Source organism: Phoxinus phoxinus (assembly GCF_949152265.1).
Source record: "Phoxinus phoxinus genome assembly, chromosome: 8".
NCBI classification, from domain to species: Eukaryota; Metazoa; Chordata; class Actinopteri; order Cypriniformes; family Leuciscidae; genus Phoxinus; species Phoxinus phoxinus.
The window spans coordinates 25,449,049-25,476,935 of record NC_136883.1 but is presented as its reverse complement, the minus strand read 5'-3'; the positions used below and the strand labels follow the sequence as shown (position 1 = coordinate 25,476,935).

Here is a 27,887-nt window from a genome sequence, read left to right as displayed (position 1 = left end):
AGCGGGCAGGTGACAGTCTGATTCACTGAAGTCTCGAGGTTTCTTTTTCTTCTCAACGTGTGTCTATTACATTAGACTGAGGGGAATATTGTTGAAACTAAATACTGGAAAAGCCCCGTCTGTTTTGCCGAACTGCAAATTCTTGTCCACACTGGTGATAGAAAACAATGGAATGGAGCTTTTCAAAGCATCCAAAGGCAGCTTTTATGTTACGTGGTGCTCTGGCCATTTCGACTAACACTAATGTACGCGGCAAGTCAGTCCACATGTACAACAGCTGTTGCAGTCCGTTTCGGGCTACCGACTACAGTTTAGCTGCGGACTGAAACTTATACAGGGTGAATGGCATAGGCTATCTGTTTTTAATCGTCTCCAGCCTCTAAAAATCTGTTAGAATGGATAGGCAGGTGAACTTTACCAGGACGGTAATGTTTTCTTTCGTCAACCCTTGGATTCGGTACTTCCTGTTCTTCTTCAGCTTTTTATTCTGGGTAAGTAAGGCCTTCTGACACCAGTTTCCAAAATGGGTTTTGTTTCCAGGCTGCTGTACATAAGCTCTTTGGCCAGCTTTGAAATGAATAAAACATCAGGGGGTGTAATTTAGACTCGCTGTCGCAATTGTTCCGCTGCAACCGTAATGTTTTCTACAACATGACCCGTTTCGGAACACTATTTGCATACAATTGTAAGGAACTTTATAGCTATGAAAAGTGTAAAAATGCCACTCTTTAGAATGTAATCTCAGAATATGATGCAGCGGAAGGCTTGAATCCCCCCAAAGAAACGTGCAATCAAAACAAAAGCATCTGTTCTCATGCTCCTCTTCTGTTCGTAGTGTTTGTGTGTTTTATCAGTGCATTGACTGTGTGATACAGTCTGCCTGGATCTGCCATTCAAAATCAAGAACTGCTGGCACTGCAGAAATTGCCTCACATTATGCCTTCATTCAGGACTCTCAAGCTTCCTGTAAACCTCCCACTGGATCTACTGCTAAAGTTTAACACAAAATGTACCTTGAATGGGGAAAAAAAGAAGTTACTGAACATTTCACCTTCATACAGCTAAATACACTGCTTTTTTGTTTTGTTACTTTTGTGCTTATTTATTGATCTTGGGGAAATATTTTTTTTAAATAAATTAATATTTTTATTCAGTAAGGATGCATTAAATGTGTCCAAAGTGACAGTAAAGACATGTATAATGACACAAAAGGTCTTGTTTTTTTAACTTTCTATTCATCAAATAATCATGAAATTCAGCTTTGCCATCACAGGAATAAATTACATTTTAAAATCTATTAAAATAGAAAACAGTTATTTTAAATGATAATAATATAAATTTATTTTGGTAATTTTGATCAAATAAATTCAGTCTTGGTGGGCATAAGACACTTACAAATATTTGACTGACCCCATATTTTTTGTCCGGTAGTGTACGTTATATTCTAGCTTCATTCTTTTTTATGAACATTTGAATGGGGGTGTTTCAGTAAAAAAAGCTACATTTTAAACAAAAAGCGGAGAAAATTGCATTTTTGTCAAAGACCACAACATGCAATGGTAATGCTTTTATCGCGTATTTCTTTTCTTTTCTGCTTGTTTTTTATCCATAGAGATTCTGTACTCTTTCAGAAGATGTGTAATAGCACCACGTTCCGTATAACAGTGAAACCATGGATTGCCAGAAAATTACGCCAATGGCAGGGAAAGAGTTAAACGAGTATAATGTCTCATATTATATGATATTATATCTCATATACGAGTATAACTCATATTAACTGATGCTTTTATTAGTATCACAGTTTCAGCAAAACCTCATCTGTTAGTCATCTAGATGACTGGGTGACTCTAACAAAGAAACAAAAAACTAGCAAAAAGTTGATTCATCATTTGAAAATGTAAATGGAATAAAAGCATCACACTTACATTTGCATAATTTGCTCGATTTTGTCACATTATCAGCACTTGCTGTCACTCTTATTGCCAACTCTCACTGAAAACAAATGATCTGCTGACTGTGATCAGCGTTAATTGTCTTTTCTGAGTGAGTGTTGTGTTGAACAGCACTGCCAAATCACACTTTTCACACTAAACCAGTGTTTGTGCGCTGTACAACAGACGGACCTCTGGACAGCATAATCCATTAGTCTTTTGTTCCAGTCGCAATGACTGGCTGGGTTTTTCAGAAAAGCACAAACCCGTGTATATACGTAGAGAAGCTGTTTCTCCATCTCCACTGCACCAAGAAGCTTCTGAATAGCTCTTTAACTTGATTCCTGCTAAGTGTGTCGACGCTCTCAGCGTATAGGCATCAACTCTTAAAGGATTAGTTCACTTTCAAATAAGAATTTCCTGATAATTTACTCACCCCTATGTCACCGGCAGAGAAATAAGGGTCTTATCTAGCGAAACGATCGCCCATTTAAAAAAAAAAAACATTATATACTTTCTAACCACAAATGCCCATCTTGTACCATCTCTGAGATGCATTACGTCATCACGTTGAAAAGGTGACGCGTGATATCGTTAAAGGGCACCTATTATGACATTTAAAATGTTCCCAATGTTGTTTAGGGAGTCCCCAACAACAGTTTTACATGCATGCAATGACAAAAAACACTTTTGTTGTCGTATAATATGTACTTATTTTTACCTGATTTGCTCACAGACTCCCGAATGATTCGTTCAATGACTCATTTTTCCAAACCCCACCTTTGCGCGACGCTAATCTGCGATTGGTCAGATGACCCAGCAGTGTTTACAGAGATAATACTTATTGTTTAACACGGAGTACAATGATGCTTTTATCAATTAAATTGTGTTATAATAATTATTATAGTCCACTGCTTTAGTTTGTAGTAAAAAACTAAAAATAAGATAAAGAATTTAATGTTATGTTAGCGAGCAGCATAGCCCAGAGTTCATATTGTAAAAGCACAATCAGTCTTTGTTTGCGTTAGCCCTATGCATAAACATAACGTTTTTACAAAAAAAAACAAAAAAATGCAGTTACGTTACTACGAGGTATTACTCTATTCTTTAAGACAACTCCGAAAACAACGACAACACTTCACATATCTCAATACAATTGTCATTGAAGACCTAGAAGCTAAACGGTGCTTACACAACAAACAAAATAATTATTAAGCATGCTACATAAAACATAAAAGCAACAATTATTAATAACACTTACAGGTTGTGATACGGAGGAGGAAGCTGATGCAAATACACTTGGAACTGAACCTTCCTTCAATATCAGCGGCTCGCGAATCCAAGTTTGATTGCATTTAAAAAGCAATTGTCTTCAAAATGGCGCGAACAAAGCACAAGGCTCGGACTATACTTCTGTGGTATAGTTATATGAATTGTAGCCACTTAGTCTTCAAATGCTCCTCCTTGGGCAGATGAAAAAAGTTGTCTTTTGAGTCGCACTTCAGAACACAGCGTCTCTCGTCGCCATGACGTTTTCAAGTTTTCCCTGGCCTTGGAGCGCAATAAGTGGGCGTATCGTATTCAAATAACTTGACAAGTTGACGTCATCTAGTCAGAGAAAAAGCTTCGGTCTTCTAACGATTCATAAAAATGACTCCGAGTCGACTCTTACTTTTGAAAGACAATAACTTTATATACGGTGCACTTTCATATTTCAAACTTTGCAGGATGTTTTTGTTCACTTAGATCTATGTTACACACTACATGAAAGGTACATTTCAAAATTCCATAATAGGTGCCCTTTAAACATCCAGGATATGCACACGTAAGGACCATTTTAAACAGTAATCTGACACAAACACATCAAATATGTGTCATTCAACATCATACAATAACTTTGAACAGTCCTCCTACTCAAAACTGGGTAACTGTGTAAACACTGGGTCGGTACTTCCGACTACGTCACGCGTGACCTTTCCAACGTGATGACGTAATGCATGGCGCATCTCAGAGATATTACAAGATAGCATTTGTGGTATTAAAAAGTATATTATTTATACATTTTTTTGGGGGAAATGACAGATCGTTTCGCTATATAAGATCCTTACTTCTCGGCTGGGATCGTGTAGAGACTTTGAATCTTGAGACTGACATCTGAACCTTTAATCCGTTGGTTGCCATTGTAGTCAATATATGGAGAAATAATCTGGAATGTTTTCCTCTAAAACCTTAATTTATTTTCGACTGAAGAAAGAAAGGCATGGACATCTTGGATGACATGGGGGTGAGTAAATGATCAGAAATGTTTTATTTGAAAGTGAACTACTCCTTTAAGGAGTGAGCTGATAGGATTCAACTGCTTTTTATAAAACTGCAGTGGCACTCAAACACACAAACCTTATACCACAGGGTGACTGCAGCAATATTACCAGCAATACCAACAGGGTCTCAGGACGGCTTAGAGACTGTTATATTTCATATAACTCCAGGAATGCAGTCTTTGTTTAAAAATAATGATAAAAGCAATAATGTATGTGGAGAAACAAATACAGTCGTGGTCAGAATTATTGGTACCCTTTGTAAATATGATCAAAAGAGGCTCTGAAAATAGATCTGCATTGTTAAAACTTTTTGATCTTTAATTTAAAAGAAAAAAAATCACAAAAATCGAACCTTTCATTGAGGTAAGACAAATTAATGTGGTGGTGGTGGGTGGGTGGGGGGATCACATACTGTATGAAATAAATGTTTTTGGTAACACTTTACAATAAGGTTCATTAGTTAACATTAGTTAATGCATTAACTAACATGAACTAACAATGAGAAATACATTTGTTACAGTATTTATTAATCAGTAATTTATTAATTTATTAAACATTTGTTAATGTTAGTTAAAAATATCCAGCTGTTCATTGTTTGTTCATGTTAGTTAACAAATGCAACCTTTGATTTTAATAAAGTATTAGTAAATGTTGAAATTAGCATTAACTAAGATCAATAATGCTGTAGAAGTATTGTTAATTTTTAGTTCATGCTAACTAAGGTAGTTAACTAATGGACATTATTGTAAAGTGTTTCCGTGTTTTTTTCTCTAATATATGTTAGCCACAATTATGGTACCCCTATAAATTATTATGAGTAAAATATCTCTGAAGTATATTCCCCTTCATATTTACAGTACATTTTTAAGAACACAATGTTGACTAGGAACATGGCATTGTCCAGCCATGGCTTCCTGTTTCACAAAAGTATAAGGCCAAATTCCCTTAATCATCAAAATAATATCACCAAAGAATATAGTTTCGATGTGCAGCAAAAGATTGTTGAGCTTCACAAAATAGAAAGTCGCTAAACCATTGAAAATGTCCATATCCATCATCAGGGCAATAGTTATGAAGTTCCAATCAACTAAAGATGTTACGAGTCTGCCTGGAAGAGGACGTGTGTCTATATTGTCTTAATGCACGGCGAGAAGGAAAGCTTGAGTGGCCAAAGTCTCTCCAAGGATCATAAAATAGTTGAGTCTTGGGGTCAGAAAGCCTAAAAAATATATCACCACAAGTTGTTTGGGAGGGTTTCAACAAAAATCCTCTGTTCTCATCCAAAAACAAGCTCCATCATATTCAGTTGTTGTCACACTACTGGGAATTCAAATGGGACCGGATTCTATGGTCAGATGAAGGGGGAATTTTTTTTAAAGAAACCGCACACACTTTTTGCCAGCTAACCGCACACAGTGACACAAAAAAAGACCACATATGTACGATTAAATAAACTGCTGGATATTTAACGTCGAGGGCCTATTTTTCTGCTGGAGGACATACAGTATTCAGAGACATGGCAAAGTCCAATATTAACAGATAATAAAGTCAAAACTTGACCGCCTCTGCTAGAAATCTTATAATCAGCCATGGTTGGATCTTCCACCAGGACACTGATCCAAAACTAACAACAAAACCATCACAAAAATGGGTCACTGGGCACAAAATGAAGCTTCTGGAATGGCCATCCCAGTCTCCTGACCTGTCCTGAACCCTATAGAACACTGAAGAGGAGAGTGTATTAACATGGATCTGGGAATCTGGAGAGATTCTGTATGAAAGAATGCTCTCTGATCACTTGTCAGGTGTTCTCATCAGGCATTATAGGAGACTCAGAGCTGTTATCTTGGCAAAAGGAGGATGCAAAATGAATTGAATAAAAGGATAATTAATTGTGGCCAATGTGTATTAAAGAAAAACATATGTATCCGAACTATATGAATGTGTTAAGTTTATAAAGTAACTACGTTTCGTGACTTTGTGTAGTTGATATTTCATGTTATTTATTGATGTTTATTCATTTTTTTAGGTGTTTTCTCTCCTTATTGTAGCCATTGGGGTATATGCCAAAGTTCAAAAAGCGACAGGTACGACAACTATTGTGTGTGTGTTCCTCAGATGTGTGTGGATCAGTTAAGAGGTTTTCTGTGTTTTTTCTCTCTCCACAGACACGGTGCGTGACACGTTCCTCATTGATCCAGCTGTGATTCTCATTGTGGTGGGGGTGGTCATGTTCTTCATCACCTTCTGTGGATGCATCGGAGCTCTGCGGGACAATATACTGCTCCTTAAAATTGTGAGCAGAAATTGAATTACTACACATACAGTACTTAAACATATTTATTCAACATATTTATTATCTTTTTCAGTATATGTATAGCCCAAGGAAGACCAGGGCTAGTTGTCACATGGGGTGTATCTTTGTGACTAAAAGGTTATGATACGATATAATTTGATACGTAACGTGTGATATGTAAGGGTGATTATGATTATCAAAATGAAAATTGTTAAAAAACATTTTGTTTATTGAAATAAAGCTGAAATACAATAAAATATTAATATAGATAATTCGATACAAACGTAAACTAAACAATATTTTAAAATGTTGATTTGGCAACTAACTGAAATAATGGTGCTTTCAAATCGTGGGAAGTTCGTATTTACAAGTTGAGAAGTCGTGTTTATGACGTCACATCTTTCAGAGAAAAGTCACGTTCCTGAACAGGTACCGGCATAGCCATAGAGAGAAAGAGTTGCGACACTCCCATAGACCTCCGTTGTAAAAAATGGCGGGGCTTTTAACCTATGCTTTTAACCGCCTACTTCCGGGATTTAAAGATCGGATTAATTCCAAACACTGTCATTTGGGCGTTGGACCTCATTCAGTTACATTGCTGCACGTCGAGTTGTTCCAGAGGTAAGTTGCTGAAATATCGACCTCTTTTGAATTATCAACTGTCTATATTGTATCAGAGGCCCTTTGCAATGCTTATACTGGTCTTTATTTGTATATGCACAGCGTAATTATTTATATTTTATCTTGGTTGTTTCAACCAATTTTTCTAGTATTGCCTGCTTTGCTAGTTAGCGCGACTTCGCCAGCTGTGAAGGTAGCATCTAATTAGTTCGGTAATGAATCGCTACCACCTTTATAGCTACTTTTATTTAATTGAAATTTTGGGATATATTAACTTTTCATTATGTGACGTGTTGGCTGAGTTTGAGCGGTGAATGCTGCGCGTCGAGTTGTTCTAGAGGTAACGTAAGGAAAATCACGGGAATCAATAGCCTAATACAGCCCAGTTGTGCTAAAATAAATATCACGAGACGTCCATCATCAGATGAATGATATGGAAAATGTAAGTTAGAGCCGCTAAAGCCAGTGCTACTACCCATGCGAACATAAACACTAAGCTTTTCCCTCCAAAAATATAGCCTAAAACTTATCTAAGTAATATACAGTATTTAGTTGTCACCCTGCCTCTCCAAATGCAAAACTGACATTAACAAAATGCAATAAATGCAATTACAGCTGAAAAAGTACTTGGGTGTGTGTTTAATTTTATATTTACCGTTCAATAATGCAATCGCTGCTGTCTTTTCCATAGAAGAACATGACAGCCAGCGTATGTTTTGGAACTATTGGGGCTTACATGAACCACGTGACAGCTACAGCGGCGACATCAAAGAGTGTCGCAACTCTTTCTCTCTATGGCTCTGGGTACCGGTATAGGGGGAGGGGATCAGGCCGTGAGTGGTATACAAGTACTCCACAGCGACTCTAGGGGTCGCTGTTTGACAAAAACGGAAATCTTGCATAGTGTGCCTTTAATTGTAAAACAGGCATTATTTTATAATTTTATTATTTTTTCTTGTTATATTGTTTATAATGAATTGATTGAGGAATGCTAAGAAGGTTGATGTCTTACTTTAAACAAATGAATGAGGAGGAGGGTAGTGAATGACGTCCCGGGTCACTAAAGACCCAGGTATGCGTTAAGCACAAGCACAAAGAGTAGAATGTGTGCCAACTAGCCTCAGTATTCTCTGTACATATATATGCTATTTATCAGTTAAATGTGATCCTTTATTTAAATAGCAGTTACAAACAATGTTCATTAGTAAGCAAATCTTCTTTCCTGTTCCTCTCTAGTTCTCATTTAGTCTCACCCTGGTCTTTCTTACCCAAATGGCCATTGCAATCCTGGGCTTCTTCTACTCTAACCAGGTGAGCTTTCTCTTGAAACCATACTTTATAAACTAGATGTGTTTTCTGCAGCTCTGATATTGGATACAGGCTATCACATGAAGTATTTTACTTTATGACTTTCATACACTAAGAGCCGTTAAAGATTAATTGTAACATTAGGCTTCGGCTTTTTTTAGGGAGGGTTAACCTCTTTTAGCAGTCATCTGTCACTAAGTCCATCTCATGGGATATCAAGTCCATTTAAAAGCAATTCACCATTCACTTCCACTGTTCATCTTACCCGTAACAACAATTCTAGCTATAGGGTTTCCAAATCGGTCTACTATTTCCTTAATCATTCGAGTGGAATCTTGAAGTTCTACAGTCCAGGAGAAGGTTGTGTGTATTGCATCACACTGTACTTCGCAGCACACACCGTTAAACTGGGAGGGCAGTTTAACAATGTCGCTTCAAGCATCTTCGCTGCTTAATGATTAAAGAGCTTTGCCACATCAAAGTGGGACCAAATGTTCCGTTTCGATGGAGGCTTTCTAGCAGTCTTCCTGTTAATGACATTCAGAGGTGCTTGAACATGCCAGCGTTAGAGGAACTGACAGGGGAGAAGGAGCGAGCTCAGGGGGGCCCCAAGAGTTCATTACCACACTAAAGCATATGCTATTAGAGCCGCCATGGTGAATTAGCGCTGTCGACCTGTCTCCCATAGCACAATTGCATATGCATATACAACCCAGATGTAAGTGTTTGATTTTTAGGTACGTATGGAAATATACTTGGTGGCTAGATTGTATGAAGTGTCATGTTCACAGACACGCGAGGCTCTGGGGAAATTTGTGAAAAAAGCCATTGTGCATTATCGAGATGACCTGGACCTTCAAAACCTAATGGACTACATCCAAAAGGAGGTAGGGGTTTTATTTTGTTCAGACGGTGCAGATTTGTAATGCATATGGTCATATGCTAAAGCATGCCAGACACCATATGAAGTCATGTGCATTCCTCCAATAAAAAATCAGTATACACTTGCTTATTTACTTTTTTTATGGGATTTTTAAAGAACAGTACTTATTTAAAAAAAAAAATCAGTCTTTTGATCAATTTAATGCATCTGAATAAAATTATTAATTTCTTATAATTTCTACATCGCCTGGACCAATGCTATGGTACTTTTTGTCTCATCTTGGACATTCTGAGGAAACATTTTTCTTTTTTTAGTTGGTCAACTCTGCATATTTTATCCCTAACCATAGTGCTGAGATTTGTAAATATGGTAATGCGATCTCAATACATGCATGGTTCTCAAAATGAGCAAATGTTATCTTCTACAATGCAGCACAGTATGTTCTCCTGTCTCACTCTCTTTAGATGATATGCCTTCCTCTTTGTACTCCTCACAAGGAAAATTGTCATGGGTCCAGCAGATGGGAGATGAATATGTGGTCTGAGAGACAGTGTCTAAAAATGATATTTCATCTCCCTTCCTTCCTTTCTGCTCCTTGCAGTTCAAATGCTGTGGCTGGAACAACTACACCGACTGGTCCTGGAACCTCCACTTCAACTGCACTCCGTCAAACCCCAGCACTGAGAGGTGTTCAGTTCCCTTCTCATGCTGCACTCCTCTACCAGAAGAGGTGAGACTAAACCAGCTATACGCAGACCGATCTTTAATCTGCAGTTATGAATAAATGAAAATGGACATAGAAATAAGCAGATATGAGTGAAGATCTGTGTGAAGCGAGGATTCGCATGCCGCTTTATGAGTTGCTTTGCACTGGTGCGACTGAAGCTCTAAATCATTATAATTACATTTTAATTTTACAATATTGTTTTATAATACCCTAGTTTCACCCCTTTAAATTTAAAACATCCTCTCAAATGTTCATGGCTGCAACAGATGCACAGTAATGGTATAATCACATTGGAAAACCATATATTGTGAGAATAAAAATAACATACTGTATATCATTTAAGTTTGAAGTCGGTCACATATTTTAATGTTTTTAAGAAGTCTCTTGTGCTCACCAAGGCTGCATTTATTTAATCAAATACAGTAAAAACAGTAAAATTGTGAAACATTTCACAATATATTTTAAAATATGATGTATTCCTGTATGGCAAAGCTGATTTTTTAGCAACTCAAAGTCTCTTCAGAAATTATTGTAATATGCTGATTTGGTACTTAAGAAGCATTAGTAATTATTATTATTAATGTTAAAACTGTTGCAGTGGAAACCATGATACTCTCACGCTGAGTGACTGTAATGAAGCACACGGCGATGGAGAATTCAAAACAGTCTTTAATAAACACAAATAAAAGGGAAGATGCAGGAGATAATCTGAGAAAAAACTCACAACCACTAAAACATAGACAAGACTGAACAAAGAACTGAGAAAAACAAAGGGCTTAAAGTCGGCAGACTCGGCACTAAATCAAATTTGACTCTCTTTACTTTGTTAGTGCACATTACTAGTCTTGTGTTGAACAATTTATCTGTGAAAGTTTATTTTTAAAAAAGGCCTTCTTCTTTGATGACGTGTTTGATGGCTTGAGTAACATCCCTTTCAACTGTCAGTCTGCTGAGAGCTTTGACAGCAAGCTGAATGGAACGCCCACTTTTCTTGATCCAATCAATTCCCAGCAGGAAAAAAACAAGCCACACCCAATATTTTTCTCACCCAGGCGTTTAACTAGGAAAGTACGTCACAATCCAGAAGTATTCGGTGACTTAAAATACACAGAATGCTTCCGAAACTGCGTACTCTCTTGAGTAGGTTCTTATTTTGAATAACTAATTACTTCGCGACGGCTAATAAAGTATGTTATATAGTATGAATGTAATCTGGATGGAGGCCTACATTTGCCATGTTGTCATTGTCATGTGACCTTCCAGCGTCAGTTACGTCACTTCACTGCCATTCACATATCCTCTCCCGTGGCCTCATGGGATTGTAGTGTCCATATACACACTTCAAAATCCCATCGGAAGTAGTAGGTCCGGGTACTTTTTGCCTACTCTTTTATGAGTACTGTGAATTCAGACATAATTAACAGAACTAAGAACAGGTGATGAACTAATTAGTAACTAAGGAAAGTAATAGTGGTGGGAAAATGGGAACAAAGGAAACCGGTAAGAGATAAACCAGAACAGAACACATGACATATACATCTTTTAGAAAATTCTTTTGAAATGAATTGTAACCTGTATCACACAATGCATACACTGAAATTGGAGACCTAAAGCATACATACAAATGATTTGCTGGAAAGTTTTACCCCTATAGCTCATATAGTGGCTCTTTCTTAGTTTGTACTTTCATAAAAGGAAAAAATCAAAGAAATCATAATTTACACCTAGTGGATGATAAAACCATAAAAAAAAATCCAATATGGACCCAAGTCATTTAAGCTTATAGGACCCAAAACATCATAAAGACTTACTGGTCTATGTTAAAAGAGCCCACCTTCAATTAACCCCCCACCCCCAAATATATCCTAGCAACAGCACAGCAACATGCTAACAACCACTCAGAACGCTTTAGCCACTGCAAAACACAGGCACCCACCTAAAACACTCCAGCATCAAGGTGGCGACCGCTGCACATGCAGGCAAAAAGCATGTTAACTGTATGTTATACAGTTCAGTTATACAGTGATCCTTCATTTTGATCCTTTATTTCAACACAATCCCACCCTTTTTGTTCTCAGTCTTTGTAGTGTAGCATTAGCGCAACGGCAAAGTTGTATTATTTTTCATCTCATCAGCTCAGCAAAACTGTATGCGCTCATTGGTTTATTGCACTCTGCAACAAAGTGCCATGAAAGACGGATTCCGAGTGTCCTTTGGGCCTTCATCTTTAACGATGATGGCCTGCGCCGCTAATTACAACCCCTGTTATAAAAGCTTTGTGAAGTTAAACAGATTGGGTTTACCGAATGTATCAGTAATTCAAAGTTTCAATTTCTACACAGTTGTCATAGCAGCAATTTGAGAAGAATTGATGTGTTCTGAATTGCTTTCTTGCCTCTCAAGGCAGCAAATGACCGAGCGGTGCCATTTTGGCATGACGTCCAAAGCAGCTGCTTGGCTGAAATGCTAAATGTGCGCTTCAGTTCAATCCGTGAGACGTGTCGAAATGCTGATAAGACACTCAAACAGAACATAGATCACCGATATAGAGCGACTCCTTGGCAGACCTAAATATTATGGTCTCTGTTCCCTTGGCAAATGTCTACGGTGATTGCTGGGTAAACACTCTCTAAACAGGTCAGAGAGAACAAAATGCAATTCTTTCAAACAAAAACAGAAGGAAATTGAGGAACTATGCTACATTTATGATGCCGAGGGAGGGAAGCTGTTTGGTTTATGGGTTTAATTGTCTTACAGTATTCAAACATGTTGTTTGGAGCAAAAGGAATGACAGAAAATTCTGTGATTCATCCAAACAGCTGTTCACATGGAGACAATGGCACTTCTCTATGGCAGCATCTGGGCAGATGATATGAAAATGAATCATGGCATTATTAACCCTTTAACTGTCACCGTCCCCCATTATATATTTAGAACAATAATATCTTAGTAAAGACCTAAAGTAATATTGACCAACAATTTTATATCATTTGAAAGCTTAGAATCTATAGTTTTCATATTTGGTGGCTTTTTTTATTTATAAATTACAGAGGAGCAGTAATTTATCAATTTGCAACAAGAATATTTCATATTCATTAGGCGTGTTTAGGCCTTTATTTTGAAATAGCAATAAACATGTAAAAGCATGAAAGATTGTTAGAAACCTCCGTTTGATTTCATGCCAAGTGTTCAAATGAGAGTTTATGAGAAAAAAAAAAGGTCTGAAAATATTTTACATATGAAGAAAAATATTATGGATTCTCAATTTGTGATGCGGCTGCGAGCTATTAATGCAAATGTGCTCTTTTTATGAGTGTATTAGAGGTTGAATTCAAATCAAATACTGCCAAACCACCCATACTACTTCTGAATAGGATGTCTACTTCATAAATTGTATGAAAATTATGGAAATACATGGTTCAGATCACTCAAAACATACATGAAAATGGAGGCTCCCTTATATGGTCAGTAAAGAAGCTCGGCTGTCCATCTAGTGGAAAAGTTTGGTACTGCGCCCAAATAAAATCTTACTGAAAGCTAATTTTTTTGAGATATCAACCTAACATATGGAACACAACTTAATTTTCTTGCAGTTTTAGAGTAAACTATATTTTCTAATATATATTTTATATAAATATATAAATAATTATATTTTTACATTGTAAAAATAAAGGATTAAAGGATTAATGGCGACCTGTTCATGGATGCATTTGGTTTGTTTAACCATCAACACAAATTATACTCTTGGAAATGCTGTTGAAAGTGCCGTCCAGACACAAAGTTGATCTTTCATGTGTAGGTTTCTTGTCAGTTATCAGTGATGAATATCTGTGTAAAATCTCTGTAGAAATATCTTTATGATTAGACCACACAATGGTAAGTAAATTCCTGGTGCAAACATTCAATTGAAAACTGCATGTCTACAGATTTGACCGTGACCTGCATTCTACACCAGCAACCCACAAAACAAAAGGGAATTCAACACCCGCAGGTAGTCAGAAAGCACGGTGAAATGCTCACACTAAAGTTATAAAAAGCTGAAGGGGAAATGACTGGCCCTGACCCATTAGATAATGTAGGACGCAGTCGAGTCGCAAGATCCAGCTGGTCTGGGTGTGTGTCAAAAACTGCCTATGGTTGTAACATTTGAACATGCAAAATACCAGACTAAATGAACGAGAGAAATCATCAGCAGAATCAAAAGCACCAAGAATCTGAACAATGTTACTAACTTCATTTACATACTTCTTGTCGGGACACTTTTATGCAGTTGCTAATGTGTGCAGGTGTTTTTACTGTGCTAATGTATTTTGGGTGGTTGTTATATAGTTGCTTACTAGCCCTGAATCTCCACATATAATATTCGGGTCCCTAGAAATATGGCAAAAATATGCATAGTATTAATGGTGGTGCTTATTTGAGCAAAACTACTAATTAATCACGTTTGTATTTGTTTATACTATGGATTTAAAATGAGATGTATTATGCAAACATGACAAGAATGAGGCTAAAACATTACTGCCCCCTGCTGCTTAAAGACTAACATCTGAAGAGACAAAGCAGTAACGACAAAAACATATTTTACTCTTTCAGACTGTGATCAACACCATGTGTGGCTTTGGGGTTCAGACACAGAACTATGTGGACGCCACTAAATCGATCTATCCGGTGGGCTGTGCAGACAGAGCTGTAATATGGATTGAATCTCACCTGATGTTAGTCGGGGCGCTGACTCTGGGTCTCGCTTTACCACAGGTAACATTCAGTTGAATGATTTCAGTTTCTCAAACCGCATGGGGTCTTCTTATCATGGGTGCTGATTGGTCAGTACAGCAGAAACAAGCATTGTACTGAATAGGGTGCAGCTGTGATGTTAAAACCCGGAAGACTCATTTCCCAGAGGTTCCCCTCAAAATGTGAAGGTCTATGGTAAGCATATGTCGATGATACTGGACGTTTTGTTCTACATCGTAAATTACACACACTCACACCCCAAACATTTTTATCTACTGGTAGTTACTTATTAGAAATGTTATTTTTTATTTGTAAAGGGATGGTCGTTGAATATGATTTCACTTTTCTAACTTTAGTTAGTGTGTAATGTTGCTGTTTGAGCATAAACAACATCTGCAAAGTTACAACGCTCAAAGTTCAAAGCAAAGGGAGATATTTTATGATATTTTTATGACAGACATGCACTAAAAATTGTTCAAACCGAAGTCAGAAAGATGGAGACTCAAAAAGAAGTGACAACATTTCTGAATGTTTAGTTGGTGAATTTATGTCGCTTTTGTGTAGCTATCGTCTAGTCATTGATAATCTATAAATGGTGTTCTGGGGGCGCGGTTTACGGAAATTTTAGGGTTCATGATGTCACTAACACAGGAGGAATGTTGTGTAGTTCCTACCAGCCGTTTGTTGAAGTCCTTAAGTCATTTCTTTAAAATCAAATATCTCCCTTTGCTTTGAACTTTGAGCGTTGTAACTTTGCAGATGTTGTTTATGCTCAAACAGCAACATTACACACTAACTAAAGTTAGAAAAGTGAGGTAAAAGGACACAAGCTGTTGTAGCTCCGCCCCCTGTGCCGGGAGCAGCTTATTTGCATTTAAAGGGACAGACACAAAAACGGTGCGTTTTTGCTCACCCTCAAAAAGTGACAACTTTAACATGCTATATTTAACATGCTATAAAAATATCTGTGGGGTATTTTAAGCTTAAACTTTACATACACACTCTGGGGACATCAAAGACTTATTTTACATCTTGTGAAAAGGGCATTAGACCACCCCTTTACGTAAACATAACAGATTCAAAATTCATATTTTTGATATGGGTGTTTAATTTACCCCATTATAAAAACCCATAGGAAAATCTCGAGGAAGCAGCTTTGTTAATCAATATTAACCATTACACATAAATATTGCTAAAGCTACACAGTTAAACTTTTTTTGTTTGAATTGAACTGAAATAATGAGCAAATTCATCATAAGGTATGTTTGTGACATTTTAATATATATTTGAGGATAGGCCTATAGATACAGATAACCTGGATTATACACATATATCCCCTTTTAAGATTGTGGTCCTTTTGAATGAGTGTACTCCATATCATTCAATGCAATGCACCGCATTTCCATTCATACATTTTTCAGTGGGTATTGGGCAGAAACTGAAATTATGATTCTCTCTCCACACACACTGCTGTCCTGACACAGTTCTTCTGTTTGATCTATAGATCGCAGGCATCGTTCTGTCTCAAATCCTCATTTCTGAGATCCGGATAGAGGTCCAATCCGTCTTGTAGAGGCAGGAGACGGTCACCTGCAGTTCTGCCAAACTCTCTCACACACTGGAGTGATGCTTTCATTCTGCACCGACTGCTCTCACACTTACAGCACATTTTCCTCTCTCTGCCTCGGGAGCATTTTCTTATTCATTTTAGTGTTATTTGATTTAAAAAAAGAAGGTTTGTTTGTAAACCTTCTGGAATTGTTTGTTATTTCTTCATTACAAAAGTCTGGAGGCATATTTGTAAGTAAATTTTTATTGAATAATCAGTAATTTGTTAAATGCTTAGAGAGAGAATACTGCTCGGACTTAAATATATGCAATGCAAAATATCTTTGCGAGGGATTTCTTCCACACTTCCATTTATGTCATGCAATGGAATAGGCTAGACTAACATTTAGACATAGTCGGAGGAGTGAACCCATTAAACAGAAGACTTTGTTCAATGCAAACTCTTGGGCTCTCTGATCTGATGTCTGTAGTTAAATGAGTTCGGAAAGCGGCCTGTAATTAAACCACCAGAGCACAGGGTGTAAAGCACTTTGGGAATAGGGTCTGAATTTAAACATGTAAGGAGTGGGCTCTCTGGATCAGACGGTCTGTGAGCAGGGAGTGTGGCCGCACTGCGTCTCTCTCAGTCAGCATGCATCTAGGGACAAAACACAACAGCACCTGCTTCCTTAGAAAGAGTCCAAGAAAATCCCTGCAGGACAACACTGCTGTCCAAATCAGGCATTTTAAAAATATTTACATGCACTTCATTTTATGTGCAACCTGTGCAGAACAGGTGGGAGTTTGAAATTTGGAAGAATTTCGATTTATGAGCATTGCATACTAATGAAATGCAACATGTAAATTTCTGTTTGAAACTGAATTACACACAAATACCTGGCATCCGTGGAAAGCACATCAATTGACATGACAGTTCATGTTTAATGGAAACCCTGTGGCCTTGCATAGTAGTTACTGATTACTATATGAAAATGTGCTGCCAACTGTGCACTTTCAATCTGTTGTGTGCCTTTGTTCACGACCAGTTCATTGAATGCGTTTTTTCTTTTCTTTTTGAAAGGTATTTGGCCATGGTTTCCGATGTATTATTCTATTCAGTTAACAAAAGTTGTTTATCAGCCTGGAAAGACATCTGTGTTTATAACACAGATTAGTAGATGGCGACAAGAAAAAAAAATATTAATCAGGAAAATCATACTAATTAAAACAAATCTTAAAGATTTTAAAATGCTACACATCTTCTAGATTCTGGCAGGGGAGAATTATCACAACTTATCACGCTTACAATGGAAGTTAACAGGGCAAATTATGATAATGTGGCAGTTGTCAGCTTGCATCCTACACCGTCTATAGAGCTTAAGCTGTAAACCTAACAACACCTTTAAAGTGCAGCATAAAAGACAACAAATGAGCTATTTGAAAACCATTTCCCACTTAGAGGGTTAGAGAACACAACGGTTACCTGGCAAATCGTTGGTGTTCTTTGTCTCCCGACTTCATGGCAGCATGAATAAGGAGCTGGTTGAAAACATCTCTCTGCAGAGAAACAAATAAGGAGGTTGTTTATAGTGGAAACGCTGCTTATCTAATACATACTGCAGTGAAGCGGTGAAAGACCTGTGCGTCACTGCCCCCTATCTCTACAAAGCGGCCTCTGATGGGTTTAAGCAGCTCCACGGCCTGCTTGTAGTTCCCCTGGTCATACTCCAGCAGAGCCTGACACATGGGCAGCCCCACACGCTCAGCTATCTGGAACTGATGGTTTTCTGCTGGGTCTCTGAAGGAGGGAAACAGAGACATTTGACTAATGCTAAAATGGACATTTCTGTCACGCTAATTCATTCATATGTCACTCCGTATATAACTAATATGACTTACCACCCCCTGTCACTATATGTTTTACTAGATAAGGAAAACAACAGTGTGAACATTATTCAAAACATCTTATTTTGTGTTATACACATGTAAGAAAATTATATTGTTTCAGAAGAAATGTTTAGAAGCTTTTTTCCCTTGTTTAGACCAGGGGCCTCATTTATAAAATGTTGTGTGGAAACCTAACCATCCTACATTTGATCTTACGAAATTTCTCAAAGTATGTACGTGTGATTCAGAGAATGACCGCACGCAACAAAAAAATGTGCGTACACCCTGTTCCAGAATTGAAATCTATAAATTGCAAATGAGCGTGAAATTGTGTGCAGCTGAATGGTTTCAGATCTCCACCTTGTAAATGGCGTCTAATAAATGTCATTAACATATAAAAGAGCACCAGTCAACGTCCAAATGCTCGAGAATGGAGAGCGGCAAGAATGGCTTGGATTTCCGAACACCTGCAGTATTCCGGCTCTCTGCCACAAGGAAAAGTGTGTACATCTTCTGCTATAAGCACTTTTTCAAGTCAAAGACCGTTTTGACGTGGAAAAGTGCCAGGGTTTTAAACTCGGGACTGCAAAAGATTAAACCACGAAAAGGTTACAGATAAGAAAAAATAATATTATTATTATAATGTAAAATGTTAATTTACATATTTATTTAGAAATTATATACATATTACTACGGTTTCATTCTGCTTTATAAAACTGTTCAGATAGCCATCAATAGCCATAGTTGTGTTTTGTGTGTTGTTTCTATTCATGTTTTTATCTAAACAGTAGTCTAAAAAAGTGTCAACAATAGAAACTAAATATTTTCCAGATAATATTATACACATACTTATATTTTAGATTGTTCAAAGTGTAAATTTATGCAGCACATGAAAATATATAATTTCCTTTTATATTTTAGGTGGTCCGTGGAATCAAAAAGTTTGAAAATGCCTGGTTTAGAGTAGACAACCAATTCGGCAAGGTTTTTATTTGTGTGTGTGTGTGTGTGTGTGTGTAAAATTTATTTGTGTGTGTGTGTGTGTGTGTAAAATTGTTACTTAAAGCCTAAAGAACATAAGTGGATAACGAAAAACATTCTGCTCTTTGAGAAAACACTGCTTTCTTTGAACAGATGCTGTGCTGAAAATACAGCTCCCAGAGGATTCCTCTCCATCACGTTATAAACCCCATCTTATAAAACACAGCACTCTGACAAGAAATGTATTTTTGTGCTTGGATTTACTTTCAATACACTTTGTGTTCCTTCTGTGCAACCTTTACCGGACGCTTTGTTTTGGCCGTAATGACAAATCGGAATAAACATGCATGCAGCGCATCAGCCTTGAGAATGCCAGTCTTCCCCAGAACAGGGACATTTATACGAAATCTCATACAGAGCCTGAAGACACGCTACATTTGTCCACGACTCAGCCTCCACAAACTCCCACCCGTGAGCAGAACCTGGCTGTAATGTAATCTCTTGAGTGGGTTGTGCAATGCGTGCGGCTCACTTAGCTAGTTCCTGCAGACTCTCCAGCAGGCGCTGAGTGGTGGCGCTCTCCTTGCTTCCCAGGGAAACCATGAGGAAGTGCAGGTCATTGAAAAGTAATGTGTGGTCCTCTGTATGTGGCTGGGTCACCTGCAGCACCTCTCTGTAGCGGTCCTTCACGCTCACACCTGCCGAGAAAATATTATATACACACAAACACACAGTTGCACTACTTTTTGTGCATTTCAGCACAACAACATGCCTCTTATTCATTAATCAAACATATCCAGTTACACTTCCCACTATCCCAGCTCATCTGTGTTTCTGAACCATGCCTACCGGCAGCTACACCAGCCAGAAAGTAAGGGACGCTTCACTGGCCGCTGCCAGCACCCCTCCAGCCGGTCATGCTAGACTTCACAATCCATTCACTTTCATTCATTCGCATGTGTATACGGGAGAGCAAAAGTTCATGTTTGCTTACCAAAGGTCAAGTGAACTATGTCCTGTGAATTAGCATAGTCCAAAAACAACAACATTTGAGCTCATAAGAATAATTCATAGAAGACATAAACTTGAAAGCTGCAGGGTTTCAAGTAATTTTGTAAGCTTGCACGCTTTAGAATGGCTTTCAGAGGCTATTATATTAATAACTCAAATGATTTGAATACCTTTTCTAAACAAACATGATTACCTACTATAATCATGTTTGATTTACTAAACAGGGCAAATTAGCGTGATACTCCAATGCCTAATGCACAGATGGGATTGATGATCTACTGACAACACAGACCAGCAATGTCAAGTGCAAAAATGCTTTAGCACATGTTTTTTTTATTAAATAATGGCACAAATACCAGTTAATATGATTTCCGCAAACCTTAGTAAATTACATTGCATCATATATTTAAATACTCTCCTCCCATAAATGGTGTGTCTCAAAGAAAAACTCCTACAAATGCAATGTGTCCACCTTTCATCTGTAATTTTTCAATAAATGTCTTTAGTAAACCCTGACAGTAGTTTTATAATGCCAAAAAGGGTTTTCGCTGGTGCAAGCTGGCCCTATATTACTAGTTAATATATCTGTAAAGCTGCTTTAAAATATAAATTGTGAAAAGCATCCTAAAAGCTGACTATACTGTAGTTTCAGCAAAGACTTTAAATATATCCTTGAAAAGAGATCATGATGTCTTCAACTGTGCCAATAAATAGGCTAAATAAAATGGAGCAGGTTTTTTGTAACCCTAGTCATTTTTTAAACCAAAGGTTGAACAAACAAAGGTTGAACTCCTTTATAACTTCCATTTATCTTCTCTGTGAATGTCACAAGTCCTCGAGTCCCAGAGGGTAAAACTGAACTTTATAGATTGCAATGTCCCGTAAACGTCTCCTCCTGTTAATACGTTCCAAAAGGAAACATGAAGAGAAACCGGTTTCGTCAAGCCTTTCCAAGGCACTTGACTGCAAAAAATATTTTCTTAATCAGTATTCGTCTTGTTTCCCAATAATCTTAAAACGCAAAATTGTGTAATACAATTCAACTTTCTCAGTTTTCAGAGAATATATAACTTTTTTTCTTAAAAGGGTAATAGTTTTTCCCCCCTAATTTTAAAGCATATAATCATTTATTCATTATATAAATATATATTACACATAGATTATCATATATCTATATTTAGCCATCTGCCGTGTTCACCAGTCAAGTTCTTTACCCAAAAATACACTTATTTCCGAGGTTCAGAAACTTGCCTAACACCACTCTTCACATGATCACATGATGTCAAACACATGATCTTCACACCACATCAGGGCTTTTCAACACAGCAGATTCACATTATATATCAGTGAAGATTTCAGACAAAATGAAACTGTTAAAAGCAAATGTGTTCAGCCTGCACAAGCTGTTTGGATGAAAAAAACTGAAATGTTTTTCTCCTCCTCTACTCCTGCTCAGAGATGCTGAGGTTTTATTGTTTTCAATCTGTATTTTAAGACTTAATGATATCTCACCCTCCAGCTCTAGCCTGTAGAGCAATGAACAAGCATCAACGGTGTCCAGCATGGCTCTGGACTTCACACAGCGCAGATAAACCTGGAGAAAGATTTGAAATGTCCCATGACCAGTCATTTCTGTTCCACATCTAGGTAACAATCCGCAATAACTTTCATTATCATTGTTACATTATATAATAAGTCGTATAATGTATAATGACTATAATGACAGATCATGAAACTAATTCATATACACCATATGCTCTTCTCTAATCAACTCTTTTGACAATTACCAGCTACGTCCATTACCTACAGGTGCATAACATCAAGCATATGGCTGTGCAATCATCAACATTATTCTGTTGTAGCATGGTTGGCACAAAGAGAGGTCCAAAACTAAATGTTTTACTAGAAGAACTTGAATGACATGCACAAAGACCAGACCTGAACACCACTGGGATGCATTTAAAGGGGTCGTGATATGCATTTCTCCCTTCCCAGAACTGTGGAAGATGATATAACAGCAAAGGGGAGACCCAACTCCATATTAACATTACATTTTGTTCTGGTGTCCACAAACCTCTAGCCATGTAGATCCATTATATACTCTACATTAACTACTGCTCTTTATATAACTGAGCTTTTAAGTTAAGTTGAAAGTTATCAGTGTTATTTAACATTTTTAACAACTTTCTAAATATAAAGCATTCTAGTTAAGAGTGTCTTCGCACCTGCTGAGGTCAATGTAAAAATATTCTATTGTCACTTCAACCCTTCTGTTCAAGATAAAGATTTTACTACGTAAAGATTGATCGGTTATTCAATTAATGCATTAACTCTAATTCTAGTTTGATAGCTTTCAATATTCTAGTTTCTATACACTGATGGACTGTGGACAGCGTGTACTTGCAGTAAATGAATGAATGATTTATATACTGTATATTCAAGAGAGTGTAGTCTAAAGATTTTGCCCTGGAAACAACTTGGCTTGACACCCATCTGCTCCTGTCTAAATCAATTCAACTTTCACCATCGTAAATCCGTCACATTCCATATGGAACACGAGACAGGATTTACACTTCTCCCCTGGTGTGACTAATTACATTCACCACATGTCTACATGATTTCAGTACTGTGGCAGTACCACAGGTGGCATCAGATGGAAATATCGTGGATAAATACTGAATATTTTACCATATTCACGCACCATGATATTTACATGGTCCTCCAAAGCACTTTAAAGAATACCATGATAAATTGTAGAAAAAAAACCAACAACATGGTATTACAATGCAAAGCACAGTAGTACCATCCCACTTCTTAAATGCATTGTCAAAGAGTGTAATAATAAGCACAGTAGTGAACTGACCTGCTCATCAAAAATATCCAAAGCTGCTTCATAATTCCCCTGTGGAAGAAAGAAAAAGAAAAAATCCATGAAAGACGCATGGATAAAAGTAACTTGTGTTCTTTTTGTATTGGATGTAACTATGTTTTATTACCTTCTCAATGTGATATAGAGCCCAGTGCCAGTAATTATGGCACGCCAACATGTCGGACACCTTTAAGGGAGAAATAAGACATCATATGATCTGATTTTTGTTTTTGTTTTTACCATACACAATGTGCTGCACATGTTTTAAACTATCTTTCTGAAACTGACTATCCAGTCTTTCTCTGTAGAGGCCATGAACTTTAACCCCTTGTCCACCTCTGCCTTCATCTCATGGACATGAGCCACAGCATGGACACTCCAACCGTCCTGAGGAGTCAAAGCCAGGCCCTGCAGGAATAATGCATTATAATAATAGTGCTTTTCGTTAATAAGAAATTGTGGAATTTTTTTAATATAGTTCAATATTTTTTTAAATATTAAGTTAAGTAATTCATAAAATAAAATTAAAAAATGTGTGGGGAACTACAAAATATTAAATATCCAGTACACTGGACATGTGGACATTTATGACATCTGATATTATTGTTTATTTTCACCAGTTTTGAAAGACAAGCACAATACATTTACTGTGTCTGCTGCATTAAAAACAGATTTATCACATAAATATTAAAATTATATTTTAAAATGCATATTTAATAGACTAATTAGTCATTTTTTACATTATACTGCCATAACATTGGAAAGTAGTGAGCAATACTAATGAATGACATTAATTAAATATGCAATTAAAAAAATACTACCTCTTTTGCCATTTTTTCAGCTTCGTCATAGAAATGAGTCTCAAGAAGCCCAAAGGAATACATCCCTTTAAGATAACTGGAAAACACACCCAATGAAAACATTTACTTAGAATAGTTACATATTTAAAGGGATAGTTCACCAAAAAAAAAAAATCTGTAATGTACTCACCCTCAAGTTTTTCCAAGCCTGTATGAGTGTCGTATTCAGCTGAACACAAAACAAGATATTTTGGTGAATGTGTGTAACCAAATAATTGTGGGACACCACCACTGACTTCCATAGTCTAGTTCCATAGTTCCATACTATGGAAGTCAGAGGGGTCCCACAACTGTTTGGTTACACACATTCATCAAAATATCTTTTGGGTTCAGCTTAAGAAAACAATTCATACAAGTTTGAAAAAACTTGAGGGTGAGTAAATAAATGATGACAGAATTTTCATTTTTTGGATGAACTTTCCCTTTAATTTGATTCATTTAATTTCAGGACACTTCTAAAATAGTTGTCATGTGGACCAAGTTGGATTTTGAAAGATATCTTAGATATGAAAAACTGAACCTGGTAAAATGAAAAATAAAATAAAAGAATTATTAAAGAAAAACTAATTTCAGTAAAAATGAGATTTTAATTATTTAAAATAATGATTTTACCATCACACGGTAAAATGATTTTAAGCCAGCATTCAGATTGGCATCGGTGGAGCACGAGCACCTGCCTGTACAACGGCATCTGCGGTTTCCAATGGGGCAGCACTCTGGCCACCGAGTCCCTCATCTGAATCTGTTCACCCAGGTAGAAGAATCCATCATGGGCAAACTTCAGTGCCAACATGTCTGTGGGGTGATCAGACAGAATACCCTCCCAAACCTCACAGGCCTTGTGCAGGGCTCTGAAACACACCATTCAATGTACTTCATTCATTAAAAAAAATGCTTACATTTACACAGTACCACATTGTTATTTACCCACTATTATAGTATTTAGCTTGAGTAATAAAAAATAAATAATAATAAACCATAATATAATATACCTAAGGCAACATTTCTAATTAAGCCCCCCCCCCCTTCCTTATACAGTATTTACTGAATATGTCAGATTTATTGCAATTATCAAAAACTATTTTAGTTAATGATAACAACTGTATTACAGCCAAAGTGATCCTTTTCAGATATTTTTCTTTTTTGACCAGTTAAAATGGACTAAATGTATGTCACCTCTGAACCCTCTTTTAAAAGTGATCTTTTCACAGAATTCTAGTGGTTTGTCCAATTCATTAGACCTGAGAACATAAATGATTGGGAAACTTTTGTAAAAAGGCTGCTTTATACAAGAACTTTAATCACGCTAAAACTAAGTTTCATATGACAGTCACACTCTTTACAGCCCACGGATAAAATAGAGGGAACATGAATCTTAAAAGAACAAATTCATAACTGCTTGTTGGCCAAAGGCAACATTGCTTAAAATTAACCAGAAAAAAAAAAGTGAAACATTCGTAATGTCATTGGATGAATCTTCTCATGCAGCTCTTAGTCCGTTTCATGTGAACTCACCCTTTAGAGAAGAGCTCCATGGCTTTCACATGGTTCCTCTCTCTGGACGTGAGCTCCTCCTGACAGTTCGCCAGCTCCACAGTCTTCCTCACAGCGCTGGCCAATCTCTCATCCCGCAGGACTGAACTTCCTGTGCCCACCAACTCCAGCCCAGTCGAGATCACATGACCCATAACTGCAGCACAGTGGACACACTAATGAGGACTTGTCACGGATGTATTGTATAAACCTGAAGGGGTTTATCTTGCGATAATGACCAGCTGATTGTACATTATCACACTTATTACACAGTTACTTACCAAATAAATAAATAGACATTATTGATTTTGAGATAAAATTATGTTATATGAGACGACGTGGAAGATTGTTTTCGCCATAGAATAAAAATTTAACTGCAACATTGTATCTCACATTACTGATGTTTTTTCTTCTCACAATAGAGTTTATATCTTGCAAATCCTACTTCACAACTAGTTTCTCTCACAATTTTGAGAAAAAAGTCAGAACTGAGAAGTGCAATTCTGACTTTATTTCTCGCAATTCCAGGTTTATAACTTGTAATTCATACTTTTATTCTCAGAATTAAGAGTTTATATCTCACAATTTGGACTTTTTAACTCACGATATCGAGTTTAGGCTATATCTCACAATTCTGAGAAAAAATGTCTGATTTTATTTCTCGCAATTCCAAGTTTATAACTCATACGTTTTTCACACAATTGCGAGTTTATATTTCATCACAATTACAATAAATTTTCTCGCAATTCATTACGAGTTTAGATATAAATTCAGATTTGCGAGATATAAACTTGGAATTGTTCGAAATAAAGACAGTAGTATGACAAACTCACAATTACGAGGAAAAAGTCAGAAGAAGAAAATGAGAGACAGACTCGTTGCTAAAAAAAGAAAAAAATTATGGATTATGAGATAAAAAGTTGCAATTATCTTTTTTTTTTTTTTTTTGATGGCAGAGCAAGCTTCCTTATAAGACAGACATTGTGGAGTGATTAAAAAAAAAAAAACATTGACAGGACAGAGACAGACTACATGTGCTCAGTGTTGCAATCACATACCAAAGTCCGGGTCTGCAGCTTTGACAGCTGTAATACAGCCTTCTATTCCTCCCAGTGTCTCATCATTACGCCAGGTCACATACTGATTAACAGAGACAGAGTAGGTTAGATATATGCAGAAGAAAAAACACACAGTTATCAAAATCAGTGTATATTGATGTATGTACCTGAGACAGTATAGCATCATATAGTTTACAGGCCTCGTTGCTGCTAGTGGACAGCATCAGACCCTCTGATTCCCATGCCTAACACATCCACAACAGAGCATAGCAACTGATTTGATGGCCAAGTAAGATTGCTTGAATTAGTTTTGGACCACCAATGCAATATTAGCTACATACAATATAACATTAGATCAATTTGCTATTGTAAACAAGCGCAAAGCGCAAACTGAAGGCTATTTTACTGTCAATGCAGTTCTTATAGCGTGCGGTTTTGTTTTTGTACTGTTACATTGTGTTGTTTACAAAGTTTTGCCCTGCATGTAACGTGCACTAAGGGTGATATAACAATTCGTTCTACTGTTGAGTTGTTTAATGAAGCAAACTCAAACAAACTAAACCTTAATCCCTAGGTCAAAAGGGCGCTTTTATACAGACATTTATCAAGAGAGATTTAGTTCGCCATTGCGTTTTTATCTCGAGAACCCTATTAAAAGTTACCTTCTCAAAATAACTCGAGAAACCCTTGTATGCACTATATTGAAAACAAATTTCTAACTTACCTTGCAATCTCTGAAACTAACGGCGTTCATTCTCACATGCGGTAGTTTCTAACAAGTGAGTGATGATTATTTCAGGGACCTTTGGAGTCGGATCTTATGATGTGTCGGTTGAACCGGTTCACAAAACCAGTTTGAATTTGTTCACAAATCGTTTCTTGGTTAACTAAATTAAACAATTAACTGATTTATTGAATCAAGAAACCTTTTTCGAACACGACCGTCTCGCAATGTTATCAATATTTTTAGCCAAGTTGTTATAGCTATAGGTTCTAAATCGCATTTAACAGCGACAAACTGAACTGGGACATATTCAACAACAAACCCCCTTACTAATTAAAAATTATCTAACGTTAAGGTTTTAGTAGAAGAACACGAACATATGTCAAGATGTCAGGAAATACGTGATGACGTACAATAATGCAGTGAATCATTTTTTGAACCAGCTCATTAAAACGAACCGTTCAAAGGAACCGATTCACATAAATTAGTCTTTCCCACCACCATTGAGTCTGTCTCAAAAGTAAAAGTTTACACAGCGGAAGTGCAAAAATCAGGAGTGGGTTGAGATACATAAAGCTAAATAACATATGCACGT

The 27,887-nt window shown here is 36.9% G+C and overlaps 2 protein-coding genes across 3 annotated transcripts; one reads left to right on the top strand and one right to left on the bottom strand.

The window, feature by feature from the left end:
- The first annotated feature begins 4 nt into the window (after positions 1-4).
- On the top strand, positions 5-16,462 carry tspan33b (tetraspanin 33b). 2 transcript variants are annotated; one of them, XM_079620989.1, is made up of 8 exons: positions 5-491; positions 6,282-6,339; positions 6,421-6,548; positions 8,406-8,480; positions 9,269-9,364; positions 9,962-10,090; positions 14,681-14,842; positions 16,326-16,462. In XM_079620989.1, the coding sequence occupies exons 1-8, from the start codon at positions 396-398 to the stop codon at positions 16,392-16,394; spliced, it is 813 nt and encodes a 270-aa protein (XP_079477115.1). In that variant the 5' UTR covers positions 5-395; the 3' UTR covers positions 16,395-16,462. The 2 variants fall into 2 exon arrangements, with proteins under 2 accessions (XP_079477115.1, XP_079477116.1); XM_079620990.1 differs by lacking the exon at positions 9,269-9,364 and having other exon boundaries at positions 245-491.
- A 341-nt stretch (positions 16,463-16,803) lies between these two features.
- Positions 16,804-27,695, bottom strand: ttc38 (tetratricopeptide repeat domain 38). Its single transcript, XM_079620988.1, has 14 exons — positions 27,293-27,695; positions 26,736-26,813; positions 26,569-26,650; positions 25,493-25,667; positions 24,655-24,828; positions 23,939-24,014; positions 23,406-23,525; positions 23,245-23,304; positions 23,112-23,150; positions 21,761-21,842; positions 19,770-19,935; positions 18,008-18,167; positions 17,853-17,926; positions 16,804-17,027 (listed from the first exon to the last, which is right to left on the bottom strand). The coding sequence occupies exons 1-14, from the start codon at positions 27,320-27,322 to the stop codon at positions 16,940-16,942; spliced, it is 1,404 nt and encodes a 467-aa protein (XP_079477114.1). The 5' UTR covers positions 27,323-27,695; the 3' UTR covers positions 16,804-16,939.
- Between the last annotated feature and the right edge of the window lie 192 nt (positions 27,696-27,887).

What these genes read in the sequence shown, in the direction of transcription:
- tspan33b (XM_079620989.1), top strand. Translation starts at nt 396, where the DNA reads ATGGATAGGCAGGTGAACTTTACCAGGACGGTAATGTTTTCTTTCGTC. An exon ending in ATATACTGCTCCTTAAAATT is followed by an intron (nt 6,549 to 8,405) that starts GTGAGCAGAAAT and finishes GTTCCTCTCTAG; the next exon opens with TTCTCATTTAGTCTCACCCT. An exon ending in GCACTCCTCTACCAGAAGAG is followed by an intron (nt 10,091 to 14,680) that starts GTGAGACTAAAC and finishes TTACTCTTTCAG; the next exon opens with ACTGTGATCAACACCATGTG.
- ttc38 (XM_079620988.1), bottom strand. Translation starts at nt 27,322, where the DNA reads ATGAACGCCGTTAGTTTCAGAGATTGCAAG. An exon ending in CCGCAGATGCCGTTGTACAG is followed by an intron (nt 24,015 to 24,654) that starts GCAGGTGCTCGT and finishes TGTGTTTTCCAG; the next exon opens with TTATCTTAAAGGGATGTATT. An exon ending in TAGGGGGCAGTGACGCACAG is followed by an intron (nt 17,927 to 18,007) that starts GTCTTTCACCGC and finishes GTTTCTCTGCAG; the next exon opens with AGAGATGTTTTCAACCAGCT.